This window comes from Podarcis gaigeae, assembly GCF_964106915.1.
Source record: "Podarcis gaigeae genome assembly, chromosome: 11".
NCBI classification, from domain to species: Eukaryota; Metazoa; Chordata; class Lepidosauria; order Squamata; family Lacertidae; genus Podarcis; species Podarcis gaigeae.
Window position 1 is genome coordinate 57,737,680 of NC_139687.1, and position 21,810 is coordinate 57,759,489.

Consider the following 21,810-nt stretch of genomic DNA (forward strand, 5'->3'; position numbering starts at 1 on the left):
TGAACAGAGTTCATTATAGAACTGCATAGATGGGGATCCACTAAGCCATAGGTGGGGAACCATAGAACTGGGAGCAGAATGCAGCACACACACAACCATCCTCTCTATATGGCCATCAGGCCATCAGAGAGGGGAGAGGGCGTATGTGCCAAAACTAGCTCATAATACAAAAGCTTTACCCAGTTTTCTCTCTGGCCCAGTCCATCACAGACACGTGGTAGGTTTTTTTGCCATGTGCTAAGCCAGACACAGCTCAACGGGCCTGATTTTGCCACTTGCAAAAAACTAAAGCAGTGAGGAGGTTCTCGAAAATTTGTTGGGCCACGGTACAATGCTGGCAAGGCTGAATTCATTAGGATGGGAAAGAAGTTGCATCAAGAATCTGTAGGCCTCTGAAAGAGAATTTTCATGAAGACAATTTATAAAGCAGGGATTGGGAACCTGTGGCCCTCAAGATGTAGTTGAATTCCAGTTCCCATCACCCTTGACCATAATCTGTGCTTACTGGGGCTGATGGGAAGTGGAGTCTGACTACCCCTGGAGAGCCACAGGTTCCCCAATCTTCAGAAAAGGCATGGAGGCCATGACCCCCATCTTGGAACTGCTGATAATCCACATTTTCATCCTCTGTGCAAATTAGACAACAGTGTGAGCAGGAGAAGACTCTGAGGGGAGAAAAAGGTGATGCATTGGATAGAATATTGAGCTCTGACAGAGGAAAGATACCGACTCCAATCTCACAGAGCCTGCATAGAGGAGACAGGGATGAACACACATCTCTTTTTATTTGAAAAACAAACAGACTGAAATCCTGCTGATAAGATCTTTGACAGCTGAAGAGGGACCTGGAGGGCACTGGCTAAACCCAACCCCATACTCTCCTCTTCTCAAGCAGGTCTGATATTATCTTCTTCTTCTTCTTCTTCTTCTTCTTCTTCTTCTTCTTCTTCTTCTAATGGACAATGCATTTGCAGACTTGGTCATTGAATTAGCTACATCATAATCTCTCCATTTCCTATATACTGGGAGAGAAAGAAAAATGCTTCAAAATATGATAGGTTTGCTGAGCACTATGCATAATACGAGTGTTGTTGCAATGCATCATTTATTTATTTATTAGAATACACACACACACACACACACACACTAAAAGAATGCCAAGATAGTTTACAATAAAGCAATTCAGTGCAAAAGAACTAATTCTGTATGCAATGGAGGGAATCCAACTATGACCTCCTATGATTACAATAGGTCTACTGCTGGCGAAGCAGAACTCCCCCTCTATACATCCACTGAATCTGTTCAAGGGGTTCCCACACCTGCACACCACATGTTTGGGGCATAGGTGGGGGTAAATTTAGGAGAAGGCGGGATCCCATTGCACTCGCAGTAATCCTTGTGGAGCTGAGCTGAATGAGTAGATTACCACCCAATATATCACAATTACAAAAGATCTAGGAATTGTTCAACCAGTTTCAGAGGCCAGGGAATGTGCAAATAAATAGATATGTTCTTAGCAGCTGGCTGAATCAACATCTCAGTGGGGAGTTCACTCCAAAGGCTGGGGTCCACCGTGGAGAATATATGCTGATTGTGATTAATATGGTGATTACTGCCTGGAGTGAATGAATAAAAATAATGTATCTGTAGTTTTTGAAACAAAAATACAACTTTGGGACATCCTGTGAATGACGGGTCCAGGATGAGCAAAAGGATGTTATCACACAATGTACAGTCAATTAACAATGGATTGATTACAAGAAAGGAGATTCTCACTGAACAATAGGAAGATCTTTCTGACCGTAAGAGCTGTGTGGCAGAGTAACAGACTGCCTCAGAAGGAGCGGGACTCTCTTTCACTGGATATTTTAAAGCAGAGGTTGGATGGCCATCTGCCATGGATGTTTTAGTTGTGATTCCTGCATTGCAGGGGGTTGGACTAGATGACCCTTGAGGCTCCTTCCAACTCTGCAATTCTATGATTCTACAATGAAGGATGAGAGTTTTTGAAACAACATAGGCTTGTCAATAGCTGTGACCTATGATACCAGCTAGGAATTGCACTTCCAAGTTTAGAAGCAGAATATATTTCAGTGTCAGAGGCTGCATATAAACAAAACTTGACTTCCTATATTTTCCACTTGCTTGTGGGCCTTGTGGCCTTCCTGGGTGTTATTTGGCAGGCTACTGCAGCAGACAAGACACGGTTGACTAAGTAGTCTTTTACCGTGTTCCAAAATTTGCAGACTCTTCAGTCTCAGTGTATTTTGCCTTCCTATAGTTTGCATCAAAAGCAACATTGCCCTCATCTTATAATTGATCCCTCCTGATTCTTATTAAAGGGGCACCCAATTGCTGTGACATCAATGCGTTTCTGCAAGCTGTGCAACAGCATGTTTTGCTGTAAAGTCCTTGCAATTGTCTCCCATTTCCCAGGAAACCCAATGGGGAGAACACCTTTGGCAGCTGCTAATTGACAGCTCCCTCCTGCTCCATAGCTCTAATGGGTACCAGCAGATAGATATGGTCCCTGATCTCTTCCACTGCAAACTACTGTGAATGCATTGATGGGTCACGGAGAGCATCTATATTATTCCTCTCTCTGTATGCCTGTAACATAAAGCTGATGTTCTTTAGACGGACAGATCAATAAGGCTCAATGCAATTGCAGAACATATTGCATATTGATGTGCTGGTTTTGTTGTGTTACTATTTGGCCACGGTTGTAGCTAAATAATGATTCACTATCATGCTTTTGTTTAACCTGACGTTTTTGTTATTTTGCTTTGTTTTTTAACTATCATTTTGATCATGGGTAGCTAACTGTGTCTTGTCTGGCTGTGAGCCTGAAATTAAATGAAATTATGCCCCACGACTCACCATTGGGAGAAGTATGACTTTGAGATGTCAGTAGGGGAGGGTGGACCAGACAGATGGAAGTGTGCGTGCGTGCGTGCGTGTGTGTGTGTGTGCGCGCGCGCACACGCATTAGCAAAACAACACAGAGAGGGAGGGGGAGTAAAGTGGGATCAATCCAGATAATGCCTTTTCTTTCCTTTCGTTATTTATTTCCAGGCACTCACACAGAGTCTTTGAGGCGTGCTTCTTTCACATATTCAGGACGCGGGTGGCGCTGTGGTCTAAACCACTGAGCCTAGGGCTTGCCAATCGGAGTGTTGGCAGTTCGAATCCCCGCAACTGGGTGAACTTCCGTTTTTCAGTCCCAGCTCCTGCCAACCTAGCAGTTTGAAAGCACGTCAAGGTGCAAGTAGATAAATAGGTACAGTTCCGGCGGGAAGGTAAATGCTCTGGTTTCGCCAGAAGCTACTTAGTCATGCTGGCCACATGACCCGGAAAAAACTGTCTGTGGACAAACGTTGGCTCCCTCGGCCAGTAACGCGAGATGAGTGCCACAACCCCAGAGTCGTTCGCGACTGGCCTTAACTGTCAGGGGTCCTTTACCTTTTACCTTTCACATTGGTGGACACTTTGAACATAACACATGGGACAAATCTATCTGGGAAGCTGACTGACTAGGCATCCCCCTATACAGTTTAAAGTTCAACTATGGCTGAGCTGAAACCACACAATCCATAGAAACTGTGGAACTTGTTCTCATAGGAGGCAGTGATGGCTATCAATGTTGATGGTTTAAAAAACGGATTAGACAAATTCATGGATCAGAGGGCATGTTTCCATGAGGAGCTTTTCTTCCTGGTTTGGCAGATCAACCCACAGTTCACTACCTTGGCTTCTGCTGGGTGGACACACAGCTGACCCTCAGTTCTCACCAAGTGCCTAGCCAGGGGTGTTCATATCATGACCCAATCATATATCCAAAGTGTGGCAAAACATTCCTTGGTACTGCAATGAATGACAAAGTCCCTGTTCACATGGAATTCTGTGCATGCCCATGTACTCTCCTGGGTTGAATCTGATGTTTCAAGAACAAACACAACAAGAAAATTGGTAATGAACAGCAAGGAGACAGTCAAGAGCTGAGCTCTGTTGCCTTCCTTTGATAATGTTATTGTTGAGGAAGAATGGTTGGAAATTAGCTATGTTTTACTTTACTTTCTATTCTTGTGTGTAGTTGTCCTAGTTGGGCAAGCATGAATATGGAGGAAAGACACTAAAGATTGTGCACTCATGCACACCAGAGTTATAAAGTATTTGGAAGAGTGGGGTAGTTTGGCTTTTATTTTGATGTGGGGCAAGGCTTAATTGGCACCATAGCTCAGCTCATTAATACAGTGGTACCTCAGGTTAAGTACTTAATTCGTTCCGGAGGTCTGTACTTAACCTGAAACTGTTCTTAACCTGAAGCACCACTTTAGCTAATGGGGCCTCCTGCTGCTGCGCCGCCGGAGCACGATTTCTGTTCTCATCCTGAAGCAAAGTGCTTCCCCTGAAGCACTATTTCAGGGTTAACAGAGTCTGTAAACAGAAGCGTATGTAACCTGAAGCGTATGTAACCCGAGGTACCACTGTAGTGATTTTGAGCGTGTGTAGAGCTCCATTCTCTCATTATACACCTAGCCAAACCATACAGGATAACTTCCAGGTCAGAGGATATTATTCACAGCAGCTCAGTGGCTGCATTGGATGAAGAAGGTCCCAGGTTCAAACTGTGGCATCCCCAAGAGCTGCTGCCAGTCAGTGTAGCCAACACTGAGCTAGATGGACCAAGAATCTTACTGTAGTGTTCTGCACATGATTATGCATTGGTGCATTCAACACACATGCTATTGTACGCCCAGTGTGTACCCATTTTTGAGGAGCTCAGCCCACATGTTGACTTTCAGATTCACTACAGTATGTGGATGATAGTCATTCACACAAACATATGTACATATGCATCACATAATGTGTGAAAAAAATCAGTCCTCATGACAGCATCTTTCACAGTCCAATGCTTATCATGTAAATCCCATTGAGCTCAATGGGGCTTACATTGCTGTCTTGTATTAGAAATGATTCCGTGAGCTAGATTCATTTTTTTTTTAAAAAAAATGAATATATGGGGAGACTATTTACCCATGGAAACTTCATGGTACCAACACGAATAAGAGTTTCTGCCCTCCCCTCAAATAGTCTGGCTATTCCCATGGAGGATAAAGGCCATTTGGCAACTCTGGGTAATTTAGAGTTTCGATTTTATATGTGTCTGGGAAGTAGAATATTGTGTATCAACTATGTAGTGAATCAAAACTGATTTATATATATATATTTTAAAAAAAGATTTTGTTATGAAAAGGTTTTGTGTGAGAGAGAAAAGCGGGAGGTGGGGCTAGATACAACAGAATAAAAATGTGGTCTGTTAGAAGGGGATGATACAGATATTGCAGTAACTCCCAGAAACACAAACGTTCCACTTCCTGCAGTCTTCAGTGAGAACCAAAACCGTTTGGCAATCCAGTCAAACCAAGCGTTTCATCTTAGAGAGTGGGAGAGAGAGAAGAACAGAAAAGGCACGGATCTGGGTCATTCGCCTCCAGGGCTTTCGTCTTCTCCATTTAGAGCACCGTCACAGAAAACATGGATAAAACATTAATAATATATACTTTAAAAAAAGTGTCTGACTGTGTCTTATAAGACATTGGGAGATTTGGCCCTAGAAATTAGCATTGCTGTCTGTGTCCGACTGAGAACGTGAGCTAATCTCCTGCAGCACAGCCGTTAAAATAATTGATGAATGTGTGCCGGATTCCCAGGAGTAGGGGGGGGGGGAGGGGGGGAGGTACTGATTTCAGTTCTGTAGCGTCAGGATTGCGTCAATTTGGGTTTCAACCACGTCTTCAGTCTCAGAGCTCAGTTAGTCAGAAGATCTGAACCACAGGACAAGGGCTCACGAATCAGTGTGCAGGAAAGGAGGACTGTACTAGACCCTCCCTCCCCTTCCCCCCCACCCATTCCTCTCTACCTCCTCCTCCTCCTTCTAAAACCTTCCCGATCTTTCAGGCTTGTGTTTTCATCACGTTGGAAAACAAGACTCCCTTGGTTGTGTGTGCGTATATGCGTTTTCTCCCTCCCTCCTCTTCAGTGAGCGGCTGAGCACAGGGGCAAAAAAAGGAAAGAGCGGTTTCAGCACCTTGGACAGAGCGCGCAGCAAGCAACATGGCTCCGATTGCAGCCAGCCGGGAAGAATTTGGTAAGCGTCTTCTTTAAAAAAAAAAGCCCGATCTTGAAGGCTTGATTAATTTCATTTCATTCAGGTGCTTTGGAAAAGGCAATTATATGACTACTATTTCGGGCTCCTGGGGGAAAGCCAGCGCTGGAAAGCTAAGGCTGTTCCTGTGCTCTGATATGAGCGACGTCAGTCGCCTCTCCTTAAAAGCATCCTTTATATGATGCTTGGGTTTTACAGAAGTTTTACACCCCTTTTTTATTAGTTCTACAGTTTATAGATTTCCGCTGTGCTCTTTCTATGGCTCCCAAAAATTCCCAAGTAAAATATATGCACCGTGAGGTGTGTCTTTTGGGGTGGGGGTGGGGAGTGTCTGGAGAAAGATACTGTTTGTTGTGATCTAGCTTTAGAGAAGAAACAGTTATATGCATTTCATTACAAATCCATATTCTACGTGTTCTCGGGATAATTGCCATAACTGCTTCTTTCAAGAGAGGAACAGATAGATATTTACTCAAATAGATTAGTCATCCACCCACCCACTCATCTGTCCATAGGCTCTCTCTCTCTCTTCCTCTGCAACTGTCTGTCTCCTGTCATTAGTGATGTTGCTAAGGGAGTGTATGCAAAGTACCCCTCCCTTTAAAAAAATGCTTTGAACTAAGTATTGTGTGTGTGTGTGCGCGCATGCACAGAAACTAAAGTTAAACCCTGGTTCTCTTCTCATATTCAAAGTAGGCAATTAAAAAACAACACTTTTCTGCACCAATATACCTGCTTAAACTTTAAATAAGTAGGCTCCTTATCTTTTAGACCTAGAGAGAACTGCATACACTCATATAAATAAAGTTGTTTCTCTCCCCTGTCCCTAGAGGGTGGTTCAGCTCCTGACCACTTTACCTTTTTACCTTACTTTTATTCATGTTGCCTGATAGCTATCATTGCCATATGCCAGGGCAGCAGCACAGCTCTTCTACAGTCAAAGTACACCCAAGACTGTGAGAGTAAACTGTAAGTCATATATGTCAGTTACACTAGCCTCTAGATGAAGTTAATAGGAGTTTTAAATTATGTTGGCATAGTAGAATTCTTTGGGTCCCAACTCAAACTGGATCAGTTCATACTTGTGCCGTGTGTCTAGATCCTGCCCCTTCCAGTTAACACTCCTGTAATCTGTCCTACTCATTTTCAGAAATAGCACATTTTCAAACCAGTCTACCATTTCCATATAGCTGCTATAATACCTAAGCAATTGCTTTGCCATATGAAAACAGCAAGGAAGGCAGATTGTAAGCCCACTGGCAGCTATTGTACAGCACATTTAGTTTTGATTTCGTCTTGTATCACCCCCCTTGGGTGTTTCTAATTTCATTTGTGACAGCTTGCTCACCTGATAACTGACTTTATGAGGATAATTAATATAAAACTGTGGCATTCTTCCTCTCAGAGGCTGCGGTTGTAACTTGCACCATCATTCCTGCTGCTGGAGACAATACTTCGGCATGCAAGCTTCAAAAGAGTATTTGCAAATATGTCAATTGGCCATTAAAATCTGTTCAACCGAGTTAATGATCCAGCCTGGCCTCTTTCCCAAAGCATCTTATGCAACTGTCATTACCTCACTGTTGATGGGTTGTGTCTTGTCTCCTAGCCCCATATTTTGCATGAAGAAAAAGAAATAAAGAAAAAGTGACCCAGTCCACATAAATGTAAGGGGTGGAACTGACCCAGTGACCAGTGCTCTACCCCAAAGCAAGGTTGCCTGCACACTAACCCATTTCCACGCCCTGCATGTAGTAAGTTCATTACAAATCTACTCTAATCAAAAGCAGTCAACCAGAGTGAGAAAAGATCTCCCATGCTAACAGTCCTATAAAAGTGGCAAGGTAGGTAGTGAGAGCTGATGCTTATTTATATGTGGGACCCTTCATTTCTCCATGGATTCGACTAAAAACAATTCAAGTCATTATTTTAAAGGCGAGGCTGGGTGTGCAAGTCTAGTGTGTGTGTGTGTGTGTGTGTGTCCCTGTGGTTTAAATTGGAGATCAGGGATCTGCTTACACAAGTTCGGGAGGCTCATTCTGCATCTCAAGCAGAGATTTACTTATCTTTTCAAGGGAACTGTTCGTTCACTCTCTCTTAAACAGAGAGGATGCTGATCATTTGTTAGAACACCAGCACTCTTGCTACCTTCCTGCATAAGCAATGCCATTGCATTAATATTTCATGAGTCCCCCATTTCGCTTGGAGAATGTGGACTTAGCCTTGATTGGTGCTACCAGCATGTGGTACTTAGACTCACTTAGAAATGTTACTTATGGACAGAATTGGATTTCCAATTAGTGGCGTTCATTTGGCCCTGCACTGCTTACTCATGAAATGCTAATGCTCCTCTTTTATCCATGCGCCAGATGTCATTGCAGCTTTCATGCTATTTTCCCTATTGCCATTTGGAATGTGGGCTGATTCATACGAGTGATGGAAAGAAGTTCTCGGGGAAATTGATTTACTTGCCGCGGCTGGAAAATGTGCTTCCTTGAAATGTTGTTTTAGATGCCCTCATCTCTGGGTAGCTTTGAATGTCTTTTTGCCTCTGCAACTAGATAGATCCAATGCTTACAAAATATCAGGTGCACAAATGGATTTAAACATGCACTTGTATAATGGACAAAGTAGCACAAGGTGAAATGGCTGGTTGCATATGTTCAGTGTTGCATAGAAAACTGACATCAGGCTGATGGCAAGAATATCCTAAGACACTAAGTTTTGCATTTTCATGCCATACACCAGTCCCTTCCTGCAATGAGGCCATGCAAATATGTAGCTTCTTGAACACAAAAGGAAATCTGCAATATAAAAGTGGATGTCATGCCTATGACTAACACATATTTCAAATTCTCTTTTATCTACTTAGACTAATGTGAAGGGTGTAGGAGGGAGCTAGAGATGTTTATATGTGTACTGAATTCATAAATTTTATATGGGGCAGCAGCAAAATTGAACAGAAGCATTCCAGTTGTTATAATCACAATTGTTGAACTGTGCTTGTTTCAGGATTGCATGCAACAGCAAACATGCCCAGCCAGAGTTTTCGATACACGTTCATACCTGCAGGGGGCACAACATGAATAGGCTTTATTGTTATAAAGTATACCTAGCAGTTCATTCTCCCCGCTTCACCAGTTTGCTCACCTTTGCATAGTTAGTTTAACTACTGCTTTCAACCTCTGAAGTCCGCCGTTCATGCATTTGTTGCCATGTGCTTTGACTTGCAGATGAAATTCCAACTGTGGTTGGAATCTTCAGCGCCTTTGGGCTGGTCTTCACTGTCTCCCTCTTTGCTTGGATCTGCTGCCAACGCAAATCTTCCAAATCAAATAAGACCCCGCCTTACAAATTTGTTCATGTGCTGAAGGGCGTCGACATCTATCCTGAGAACCTCAACAGCAAAAAGAAGTTTGGGGCAGAGGACAAGGAAGAAGGCAAGAGCAAACCGGTTATGCCAAAGACCTCTCTCCACCTTGACCTGGAAAAACGAGATCTGAACGGCAATTTCCCCAAAACAACCCCCAAAATACCAAACTCCTCAGATCTCGAGAACTTCACTCCAAAGCTCTTTCCTGAGAGGGAAAAAGATTCTGTCTCCCCTGATAGCCTGAAGTCTGTTACTTCCATATCTTCTGAAGAGAAGCAAGATAAATTAGGGACTCTCTTCTTCTCCATTGAGTATAACTTTGAGAAGAAGGCTTTCATGGTGAACATCAAGGAAGCACGTGGCTTGCCTGCCATGGATGAACAGTCAATGACTTCTGATCCATACATCAAAATGACGATACTGCCGGAGAAGAAGCACAAGGTGAAAACACGAGTACTGAGAAAAACATTAGACCCAGCTTTTGACGAAACCTTCACCTTCTATGGAATCCCTTATACTCAAGTCCAAGATCTGAGCCTTCACTTTATGATCCTAAGTTTTGACCGATTTTCCCGAGATGACATCATTGGAGAAGTTCTCTTTCCTCTGTCCGGGATTGAGTTGTCTGAAGGAAGGATGCTGATGAACAAGGAGATCATCAAAAAGAATGTTAGGGTAATTGATCTTGAGTCATATTTTGTATTATCAACTTATTTCACCTGCCCTATCTCAGCACTTAACAGTTTTTCTAAAGGCAGAATCTAAGTATAGCACCCTGACAACAGCCTACATGCATCTTGAATATATAAAAGAGAGAGAGAGTCTCAACAATGTGAAGGATGTCTGCCTATATCCCCATTTCATTTATCTCAACAAGGGTTCTTAAAATATCTAGGTATGATGGCCCAGTTTGTGTATGGATAAACCCTTAGAGGGAAGGGACTTCATCAGTCAAATGCAGAACAGATGTTATGCAGAGCTCGTAACAGTGCAAGTTTTACAGATTGAAGAGGTAGAGTGGGCATCTATGGGATAAGGCGAAAAAACAAATGTCTGTTATTCATGTATTTGATTATTTATTATATTTATTTGGCACTTTTTTACACCAAAGTATCTAAAAGTGACTTACCTATATACCATGGCTGAGAAATGTTGTTGCGTTCCAACCCCCATCAACCCCTGCAGCCACAATGGCCTGTGGTTAGGGATGGTGAGAGTTTAGTCCAGCAATATCTGGAGAGCCACAGGTTCCCCATATCTGTGATATACCATCACGCTGGAGGCATATAATCTGTGGGCTACGGTGTAATCTAGTGTATTGTTACACTCAACAGTCTTAAAAATGAAATAAATCGAAAACCACTTGGGGAGGGGCTGATTAGGAACAGACAGATAGAAGCTGGGAGATTTTAACCCATTGGATTGTGCCATTTTTCTCCACTCAAAATGATCCCTCCTGCTTTTACTTGTTCCTCTGTAGGGTTCCAAACAGATGTAAATTAAACTCTTAAGCCCTTCTCCTTCCATCTTAGGTCTACATTCCATGACCTACATTTGTAAATCCTCCAGGTTAAAATAATGTTATGGGCTCACTGAGTTTCCATGCAGTGAGAGGTTTCAGGGGGATAGACAACACTGTGTCAACCTTTCAGCTTTGTGAGCAAGAGTACCCGTGACTTGGAAACCCATTGTGATGAACTAGAAGATTCCCACTGTTTTCTGTGGGTTTTAAGCAGCAACTCAGTGTGTGATCCTGCAGCACGTAATTGTTACCAGTGGGATTTCTGCATCCAATATATACTGGTAGGATTTAATTATCTGAGTGCAGATCCATACACAGTACAGCATTTTGTTGGCAGGTCCTACCTGTTCATAACTGAAAGTGGTATTGGAACACTAACTGCTCTTTCCAACAGTCACATGTAGTTCTGTTGAAGTTCTTGGATGAGGTGGGAATGAAGTGCTCTAGATTATAGAGTAGATGTGGTCACCATGTGACCTTCCGGATGTTATCAGACTCCAGCTTCCACCACCCCTTATTATTGGCCATGCTAGCAGGAACTTATTAGAGTCCAGCAATGTCAGATTAGCCAGTCCTAACCAAGATTAGCCAGTCCTCGTCAAGTGGTCTGGGCCACTTCATGCTTCAGCTGGAAAATCCATTGTAATCTCCCTTTCCCTCCCTCCCTCCCTTCCTGAACATTCTTAAAGATTGTGGCATTTGAAAATGGCAATTTCACCTGCATTCTGCAATGAAACTTATCCCCTTGAGATTCTTCCTTCTCCTACCAGTGTAGACTTAGCTTGGATTACTTTGAATCCAGGGGACAGTGCAAATCTTAGCAGGATATCTTACCTTAGGTATCTCACAACAAAAGTGGAACTCGGGTCTGGTTCAGGCAATGTTACTTTTAACACTTACTCAACACTTGTCTCCCAGGAAAATAAATAAACAAATAAATCCCCTCAGTGGAAAAGGAGTGGGTTTGAGCTCCTATTGGGTGATATAAAAGTGCTATTGACAATGATTAACTCATGATGGCCCATTAACACATGCTGGCTACAGTGGCATCCAGCAAATCTGACCCCAAACAACATATACTGTAACCTAAAGTTTGTTGGATCAATAGGTTCATGAGTTGCAACCAAATGCAAACTCTATATCTCGGCAGAAGTTGTTCTGTTTGAATCTGAAGTCCTTGAACAAAAACCAATATGGTTACATCAACTTCATCAGTGCAGGAAAATCAGTTTAATCCAAGTGCTTAACCAAGTGGTGGGCTCTAACAGTGCAATCAACATTGCAATAAAGTCAGTGGCAAAATAAAAATAAAAATAAAAATTCTCCATTGATTTCTATGGCTATGAGTATTAGCCTGCATCTCCATGGCTATGATCCATATGCAGTTAACCCTGTTCTCCCTCTTTGTGTCACTTCCTTTCCCCCCTCCCACTCCACCTAGTAGATTATTATGGGAGTGGCAGATCACTCTTGCCAGGGGGTTGAGTTGATAGCTTACAGATAGATTTCTTTTCCCAGGGGTATGCACCAACCACAAGATTCAGTTTGGTCCCTAATCTTGCACTTCAGAAAATAGGCCACTTGAAGTATTTTGGAGGCTGCCGAATTCAGCACAGCATCAAAGTTTAAGTCTGCTTTAGGAAAATTGGGTTTGATCACCATTGCCTCCTGGAAATTACTATTGGGGATATTGGGAAGACAAGCTATATGTATTTTCCCTGTTGACAGAAGCGAATGAAATTTTCAGGCATGATAGCCTCTCCAGAGTGGATAAAGCCTTCCAAATAACAGGCAGATAGGTCTAGGCTTTTATTTCATTTTCTGCTGCTGTGCAGATTTAAAGTTTGTTTTTGTTTTGTTTTTTAAGAAAAGGTATAAAGTTTTCCATTTTTCATTTGGCAGAAAATGATGGATTTTGCAGGCATAGAATATGCAAAAGGATATCTGCAGAGATTTATGTTCCAGCCTTTACAATTTTGGGGGGGGATAACAATATCACTTAATCTCCTGTGACGTTTTCTGGGCAATTGGTCTGAAAATAGCAGATATGAGAGATGTTCCATTGGTAAGATATCTGCCAAATTTCAGACAAGTAGGTCAAAGGGAATTTGTGCTAGGCTTTATAAAAAATAATTGAGATTCACTTTTCAGGTAAAATATTTATCTCTGATTATCTGTCAATGACAGTAAAGCTCTTTCCACTCTACCTTCACATTTGCCTTTGTGATTCCTCACTCTCACTCCCAACCTGTCACTTTCCTTATATGGTAAACTTAGAGACATTAGTTTTGCTTTTAGCAGACAAGTTTTCTGCAGTTCTTTTTTTTTTGTGATTCTGAGTCAACACCAGGAGGAGCTTTGTATTGTCTTCTCTTGGTTCGGGGTCCCTCAGATAGATATCAGACAAGTTCAGAATTCCTCAGAAGCAACTCACTTTGGATTTATCCATACCTACTGCACATCTAAATTCCCTCCTTCTCCTTCCACTTCTCTACTGATTTTGCCTTTTTTCCTGGTTCCACCCACCACTGCTTCTTTCCACCTTCTGGTCACACCCACCCAATATGTAATTAGTCCGTTGGGCATCTCCAGCTTTCTGGACACAGGTTGTCAACTACTGAATTAACTCATAGTACTTGCACAACCAAAATCTGAGTCCTCAAACAATTTAATTGAAGTTCATTACATTTCAGCTGGCCAATCAGGGTAAGCATGTTTTAGGATAAAGGCATTGGTGTTTTGAATATTAGTTGTTCTGGCACCAATCCTGAGCATTTTACTTTGATGTAAGCCACATAAAAACCAAGGGGGCTTGCTTCCAAGTCAATGTCTTTACTGTGTGTTTGTAAATTGATTTGGAAGTCACTTCAACATAAGTGGAAGCCCATTTATTTTTTTAAAAAAAATTCCAAACCTAATAGATGTCTCAAAGCCTGGGCAACCCATAGCCCTTCCCGAGAACCTGCCTGTGTATTGACTTTTTAGTAATTGCTTTCAAAAGATCAAGCGTCAAATCAAATTGCTTCTGTGTGTACCAAGCAATATTCCCATCTGCAGCTTTTATGGTTTTTAATGCAACAAGCCCCTGTGTGTGACCTGGAGTGTTGAAGCTTCCATGTTTTCTATTTTCATACTTAAATATTTTCCTCTATCAAGGGGGAGGATAGAGATCTGATTTGTACCTTGCATTCTCATAAGTCCATCAAAACACTAATTTGTCAGATACTATTTGTGACAACATTTCAATAGACTGGCTGACCAAGGATTCAATATGCTTTAAAACCACAAATATATATAGCCATAGTTCTGAGTTGCCCATCTAGTAGCAGATCTGCATATACATCTTTTTTTTTGGGGGGGGGTAGGGTGAGGGTAGGGTAATCCCAGATGGATAGCCATCTTCAAACATCTGAAGGGCTGTCACATGGAAGATGGAGAAAGCTTGTTTTCTGCTGTTGCAGAGGGTAAAACCCACACGAATGGCTTCAAATTACAAGTGATTCCAACTAAGCATTAGGAAGAACTTTCTGATGGTAAGAGCTGTTTGACAGTGGAACAGAGTACCTCAGAAAGTGGTGGACTCTTCTTTATTGGAGGTTTTTAAGAAAAAGTTGGATAGACATCTGTCAGGGATTCTTTAGCTGTGATTCCTGAATTGCAGGGGGTTGGTCTACATGACCCTTAGAATCTCTCCCAAGTCGATATACGATATACAATATCTTTATTGTCAATGTCTCATACAGAACAATGAAACTGAAAATCTACATAAAACATTCAAAAACCCCTACATAAAACATTCAAAAACTCAACAATTCTATGTTTTTTAAATGTCTGCTACATATGAGCTATCTTTCTAATCCTCTAGAAGTCCTCCGGACGCGGTGAGCTGCTGATTTCTCTCTGTTACCAGTCTACAACAAATACTCTCACGGTGGTTGTTTTAAAGGCCAGACACCTACCCAAAGCGGATGTTTCTGGATTATCAGGTAATTTCAAAATGCTGCATTATTACATGCATATATTTGGATTTATAATTAACACTGTCATATACTTAAGAGCTTGGACCAAGAAGTAGCAAAGGAGTAGGAGCTGTGCCCTCCCTCCTTCGCTCTATTCAGTGTGGGCCCTGGCTAGTCACCTGTTCAAGGAGCTGAGTAGGAATATTTTGGGTGGCAGTTCTTTCATTGACCTTTAGGGACCTCATTTTTGGTTTGCTCCACACCAGGCTTCCTCACTCCTCGGCCCTCCAGATGTTTTGAGACTACAATTCCCATCACCCCTGACCACTGGTTCTGCTAGCTAGGGATCATGGGAGTTGTAGACTAAAAACACCTGGAGGGCCGAGGTTGAGGAAGCCTGTTCTACACTGTTGGGTAACTTGACTGACAATTTGGGGAGCAGCTGGGATTTGTTTCTCATTGAGCATGGAGTCCAGGCAGGTGAGGAAGTTGGGAAGAATAATTGTAGACATACTATGGGATTATTGGGTTAATGGCACCCTTTAGGGATCTGCCAGTGCTTTATGCCTGGGGGGATTTAATGGGGTACCCTTTAGATCTGCCTTTGGGTGAACTCTGGGCAGTAGAGCCTGGATGTGCTTCTACCCGTGACTCACCTAGCAATGAGGGAGTCCTTCCCCACCCCTCCTTTCTGAGGAGCCACAGACTGCAGCTGTGTCATCTATCCAGTGGTCTACAGCAGCGGTTCTCAACCTGTGGGTCCCCAGATGTTGTTGGACTACAACTCCCATCATCCCTGAGCTTGGGCCTTGATAGCTAGGGGTGATGGGAGTTGTAGTCCAACAACATCTGGGGACCCACAGGTTGAGAAAGGGTGGTCTAGAGGAATTCCCTACCAATTAGATGACATTCTCATCTGCTCATCTTTTCTGAATTTTTGGATGTTCCTCGAATTAGTTATATTTTAATAAATATAAGCTATCTCCCAAAATTTTTGTCGTAAGTCTGCTTTACAGGTGTGGGGGCAAAGGTAACTGGAGTGGAGCAGGGTGGTTCTGCCCATCCCTCAAATAACCGAGAATCATAGAATTGATTCTAAGATTTCGAAGGTACCCTGAGGGTCACCTGAGTCCAACCTTCTGCAATGAAAGTGAAAGAGAGTGAAAGATCATGAAGAAAACGTGTCATGCCAAAAGATCCATAAAAGATGGGGCAACTAGAGGAGAGACCAGGGCATCTGGGGGGAGGGCATCTGGTCCCTGGAGCAGAGACCAGCACATTGTTGTGTCTACTGGGGGACAGAAGAGCAAGAGAAATGTGGCTTAATGGTGATTGCAATGGGGTGCATTAGTGAGAGCACCAGATTATGCTGTTGTACCTCCAGTTGTGCCAAGCTTCTCACCACCTTGTCCTTTACTGGTAAATGCAGCAACCAGTGGTCAGGTAGCATGCAATCATGAGCTGGCACATTAATATTATTATTATTATTATTCATTGGAGCTTTTTCCCAGTGGACAAAGATAATCTTACCAATCAGTGCTAGCCGAATTCTCCTGCACAGGAATAACTGGTAGAGATGAAAGCATGGTGAGAACTTTAGTGCAAGGGAAGATAAGTCTGGACTATTGGACTTGGTTCTTCAGCAGTGTGATATTGGTTGGATTTTGCTTGTCTTTTGCAGACCCCTATGTGAAAGTGAACCTATATCACGCCAAGAAAAGGATCTCCAAAAAGAAAACCCACGTCAAGAAGTGCACCCCCAATGCAGTGTTCAATGAACTTTTTGTCTTTGATATTCCTTGCGAGGGTCTCGAAGAGATCAGCATCGAATTCTTGGTTTTGGATTCAGATAGGGGATCCCGGAATGAAATCATTGGCCGGTTAACCTTGGGGGCTTCGGCAGAAGGAACCGCAGGAGAACACTGGAAGGAAATCTGTGAATATCCTAGGAGACAAATTGCCAAATGGCACATGTTGTGTGATGGCTAACAGCGGAAACGGGAGGTTGGAACTTTTAAACAAAAATTCCATAGGCAAGGATCAGTTTTCTTTCTTTGCAATGTATAATCACAGGCTTGTGACATTTTTAAAAGGACTTTTTTTTGTTATTGTTATTAGGACTGAAATGAATTATCAAAACAGAAGGTAACTAACCTTTCTCATTCAGTTCAGGCTCTCTCTTTTTTTCTTTTGCAAGCTATACAGAAAGTGACGTAATATCACCAGAGGTTCATATTCAACTGGAGTTTACACAGCTATAGAGACACAAAATGCTGTAAACACAATTAAGAAGTATTTTTTTATTATTATTAAAGTACCAGGAACCCTAGATTACTGCTGTCACCCAGATGAAGATAATCTCATTAATATGTGTTGCTAAGTCTAGAAGCACCTGCATTTTGTAAAAGTATAAAATAAAAATCTGGAGAAATGGAGTGTATGGGGAGGGCAATACCTTCAGCATCACAATGTGTCACAAACATTATTTTATGGAAACTCAACCACTTTTCATAAGGTTGAGTATTTATACTTTGAGCAATCCAAAAACTAAAGAGATTTTTGTCAAGCCACACTGCATAGCTATGGTCCACTTTGTTAATTAACCCGTGAGATATAGTTTAGATTTCAAAGAGAGAAAGAGAGAGGTTGGTTCCATTAGCTTACATTCAAATACTCTGTAAGTATCCCCAAAATAACTCACTTTGTTTAATAAAGGGCTTAGACACTGATGTTGGAGAGTGTAAATTTTACAGTATGGTTAGGATTTGTGCTTCAAGTATAGCCTGTGGTGGGATTTCTTTAAGTTTTTGGCCAAAAAAACCCCCAACAACATTGAAAATTTATAACCAATTGAAAATACTGTAGAGTGTTATATCTTTCACCCGGTGTGTTTTGAAACAATTACTGTTTGAACTGAAACTTACCGTATCCCTTATATGTTTCTGTTTGATCATTCTAAAAACAAAATTTAAAATCCTATAAAAAAATTAAAAAGAGAGGAGATATGTACAAAGCACTGATCCTGCAAAAAAATAATATCCATTCTAAGTGGGTACAGATTTAAAAGTGGGTTTTAGCAGAATCAGGCTCTGGAGTAAGCTTTATACCTCATGCTGACTAATGTGTAAATGAGCTGTTTGAGCATAGAACTCACTTAATTAGCTGTCATCCATGCCACTGAGCAACTGGGTAGAACTCTGGAGGGTGGGTGGGTAATATTAGGATCATAACATGATGGTATGCATGTGATAATAGGATCAGGATTTTTTCCCCAGATTAGGAGGATGAAGTGTAATTTAAGACCAGACCAGCCCAACTTGTGACCTGCCAAGCCAAACCCAGGTATGTGAAGTCTCCTGTTAACTACTTGCTTGAGGACCCGCCAGGTAAAAAATGCATCCTCAGGCCAATATTAAAAGCAGCTTTGCTGAGCCCCTAGTGGGCTGGTTTACATAGTTTGCGGGTTACATTCTACTTGGTCGATTGCAAATTGTGCTGGCCCCTCACAACGGAAACAAAGGCACACACACCCCTATTGAAATCCTGTGAAACTTATTCATGTGTTTACACTAGAAACCATTTTTTTTATTCTGTCAGATTAGCACAATTGTAGTAGTAGAGTTTCTTATCCTGTCCTCTTTGGGTAGATACTTGAGATACAGGAGTATCCTTTCTGTAGATATTATGGTTCTGCAGTGGGGTGGGGTGGGGTGGGTTTGGATGCTACTGAAGGAGATTCTCCAGAATCATATTTGCCTTTGTGTGAGTTCTTTTAGAAAGTCCCATTGAGATATGCATGTGAAGAACACAGTGATACATACTCATTGCTTTGGATGTTCCTAGGTTGATCCTGCAAGCAGGAGTCATCAAGGATTTAATATCCTTATTATGGGATCCTTCCTGCAAGCACAATGCGGATAATCCAACCTGATATAGAATTTTCCAGGCATGTGTCTCTATGGAAATCATTCTCAATGGGCTGCAGTGGAGGCAAAGGTTATGTGGAAAGTTAAGGGTGAGAGTCTTACTTTGTTGAAAGGGTTACAGGTTCATTCCCTTGCTGTAGTAATTGTGCCCCAATGCTTTGTTTGGAGAACAGGATTGTGACAATTGTCAAAGTGTTGGAAAGGAGAACATGTTGCAAAGCTACTTTCTCATAGCTCTGTAGTGTACTGAAGCAGCATGTTTCTAAACTAGATCTAGTGATCTGTTTCAGATGTGTGTATTTTGATCCACTGTTCATAAATACTGAGGTCTTTGGGAGTTTCAAGCCAATCCTAGTCCTAATCCTATGTCTGAGATATACCCAGGAGTAGAACAGTTGGAATTAATGGACCAAAGATAATCATGCCTGGATAGACCTAATGATGGGTTGTTTATCTAACTAACTATGACTAACACTCAGTACAACCCTCAGTAATAACAAAAGGGCCCAATATTATGGGTTGGGAAAAGTCAAGGCAAAAATACATCTCTTTACAAGATATCTGAAGCAACTGCTGGATAGTAGACAGTAGGGCTTGATGCAAATGTTTGATGTAAGGGTAGCACACTCATTGACCTTAGTGGGACTTAACTGACTGAAATCCAAGTACTTTAGTATTACTGAATTGTGGATCAGAACCATCCTAAAAGGATAGGAAAGCGGAGAAGGATGAGACCCATGGTGGATTAACAGTGGAATTGGGTTTCTTCTAGCTAACACTGCTGGAGGTTTATGTGGTTGCTTTTCTTCTTCTTCTTTTTTAACCAGAGCCATAATTTGGCCAGAACAGGATGAGACTGGAATGTGAAATATGCAACAAATATTACTGAAAGAATTCCATTTGGGGTCTTTCGGGTTTTTGTGTTGGTAATTTATCCAGGTTTTTGAATGATGTGTTTGATATAATGGTGTTTATATAAGGTCTAAGGCATTTTCACAACATGCTTTTTATGAAAATGCTCTATGTACAAAGAATAATAGTAATGCAACTTGTGTGTATAAAAATTTCAAATCTATTTTGTTTTGTTCAGGCTATTTGTAGGCCAAAATCAGTCCAGGCTTGAAATCCTCAGAATGTTTACTCCAAGGTTGTCCCAGTGAAATTATGAATCACTTCTAAAGCTCTATGAAGTCAACAGAGATGCCCCAGAAGGCCTTGATGAGCTTTAGAGGAAAGATGTTTGTTAATCCATGATCAGTCCAGTGATCTGAATAGTCAAAATACGCAAGTAAAGTTCACTTGGACAGTAGATGTACTAAGAATTTAGGAGGGAAAGAACATGTGATCAAATCTTAATCAAAAGCTAGGTATTCTACATTCATGTTGGACAGAATGTTGCCATCAAGGCCACATGTTGAAAGGTCTATGAGCTTGACATTTCATCGGGACTGATTTAAGATAATATTTGAATAATAATACTTGGCTAGCCTAGTGGTTTTCAGATGGAATGCTGGGTTCCTTGTAGGTTCATCTAAGTTTCCCAGTGATAAGTCTTGCATTGGAGGAGAAACCTTCCTTAAAGTTCTCTACCATCAATGGTCTTGTCTTACAATGGGCTATATCCAACACTAGTCATGTTCAGAGTAGACCCATTGGAATGGATATACATTACTAACTGGGGTCCATTAATTTCAGTGGGTCTGCTCTGGATACGGCTAATGTTGTCTCAAAAGCACTGCATGCGGAAACATTCCAACTTCTTGTGTAGCTATGGTTAGCAACTCATGCAAACTGGGTATGAGACTTAGAGGGTTTCTCTAGAAATTGTTGCAGCATGCAATAGGTCATGCAGAAAAACCTTATTGGAGCTAGAAAGTTTGAAAATATGTGTTCTAAGCCCTAGCTAACACAATAGACCTAGTTATCTTGTTTGATTATAGGCTTTAACCACCAGCCCTAGTGGCCAAATAACTCTTAATATGCCTTGTTTTCTTTGTTTCTGAATAAAACCTGGGGTTGTGACAATCTGTCATTTTGCCACCCAGTGGTTAATATCTGCTTTAAGTGGCCTGAGGGGTAGTTTTCCTACTGGTGGGATAAGAGCTATCCCAGTAGAGAGATCAGTTCTTTTTACATTGGGCAAATTGTATATAGGGTCCCTTTTTTTAGCTCTTAAGAAACGTTTGTCTTGCAAAGTCCAGTTGTTAACCCAGATGGGACTGAAATACATGTGACCATGCCTTTAAGAAATGGGGGAAAAATCTGTTTTATAAAGTATTTGGTTCTTAATGTGAATATCTTGAAATCTGTTAAGGATAATGTCCTGTATTAAACATGTAAAATAATGTTTGTCTAAGTAGCTAACAACAACAACTTCTACTACTAATACAATGAAGCAAAATATTACCCTGAATGGGAGGTTATTCATGTTTGGAGATCTGTTGTAACTCAATAACCAATTTGTTAATGATGTTGTACATTCAATAGAAGTTCTTTGGAAGGAAGCATGGATGTTGGAGGATTTGTATGTCTTCTTTGTGCCAGATCTGTATGTTGTGCCATGTATGTAAGACAAGAATAAACTGCTACTTTCATTCATCCCATCCCAATATAAATATTTTTTGCAGATGCATGCCAATCTGCTTTTAATTTTATTTTAAAGAGTGAAACTCAGTGTGAGTTTTTAAGAGACCCTGTCTACTGTCATGCACCACAACAATGCTCAAAAACTTGTCTGAAGCACCCTACATGCATTAGTCACTATAAGAACTCTATAAGGTAAAAAGCATTCATTATATTTTAGCCCTCCATATTGCAGATGGAGGAAACTGAGGCCAAGAGGGGATAGTTTGTCTATGCTC

At 41.5% G+C, this 21,810-nt stretch overlaps 1 protein-coding gene across 1 annotated transcript; it reads left to right on the top strand.

The window, feature by feature from the left end:
* Positions 1-4,510: 4,510 nt before the first annotated feature.
* On the top strand, positions 4,511-21,547 carry SYT4 (synaptotagmin 4). Its single transcript, XM_083702862.1, has 4 exons — positions 4,511-6,151; positions 9,403-10,217; positions 14,930-15,050; positions 16,705-21,547. The coding sequence occupies exons 1-4, from the start codon at positions 6,118-6,120 to the stop codon at positions 17,010-17,012; spliced, it is 1,278 nt and encodes a 425-aa protein (XP_083558988.1). The 5' UTR covers positions 4,511-6,117; the 3' UTR covers positions 17,013-21,547.
* The last annotated feature ends 263 nt before the right edge of the window (positions 21,548-21,810 follow it).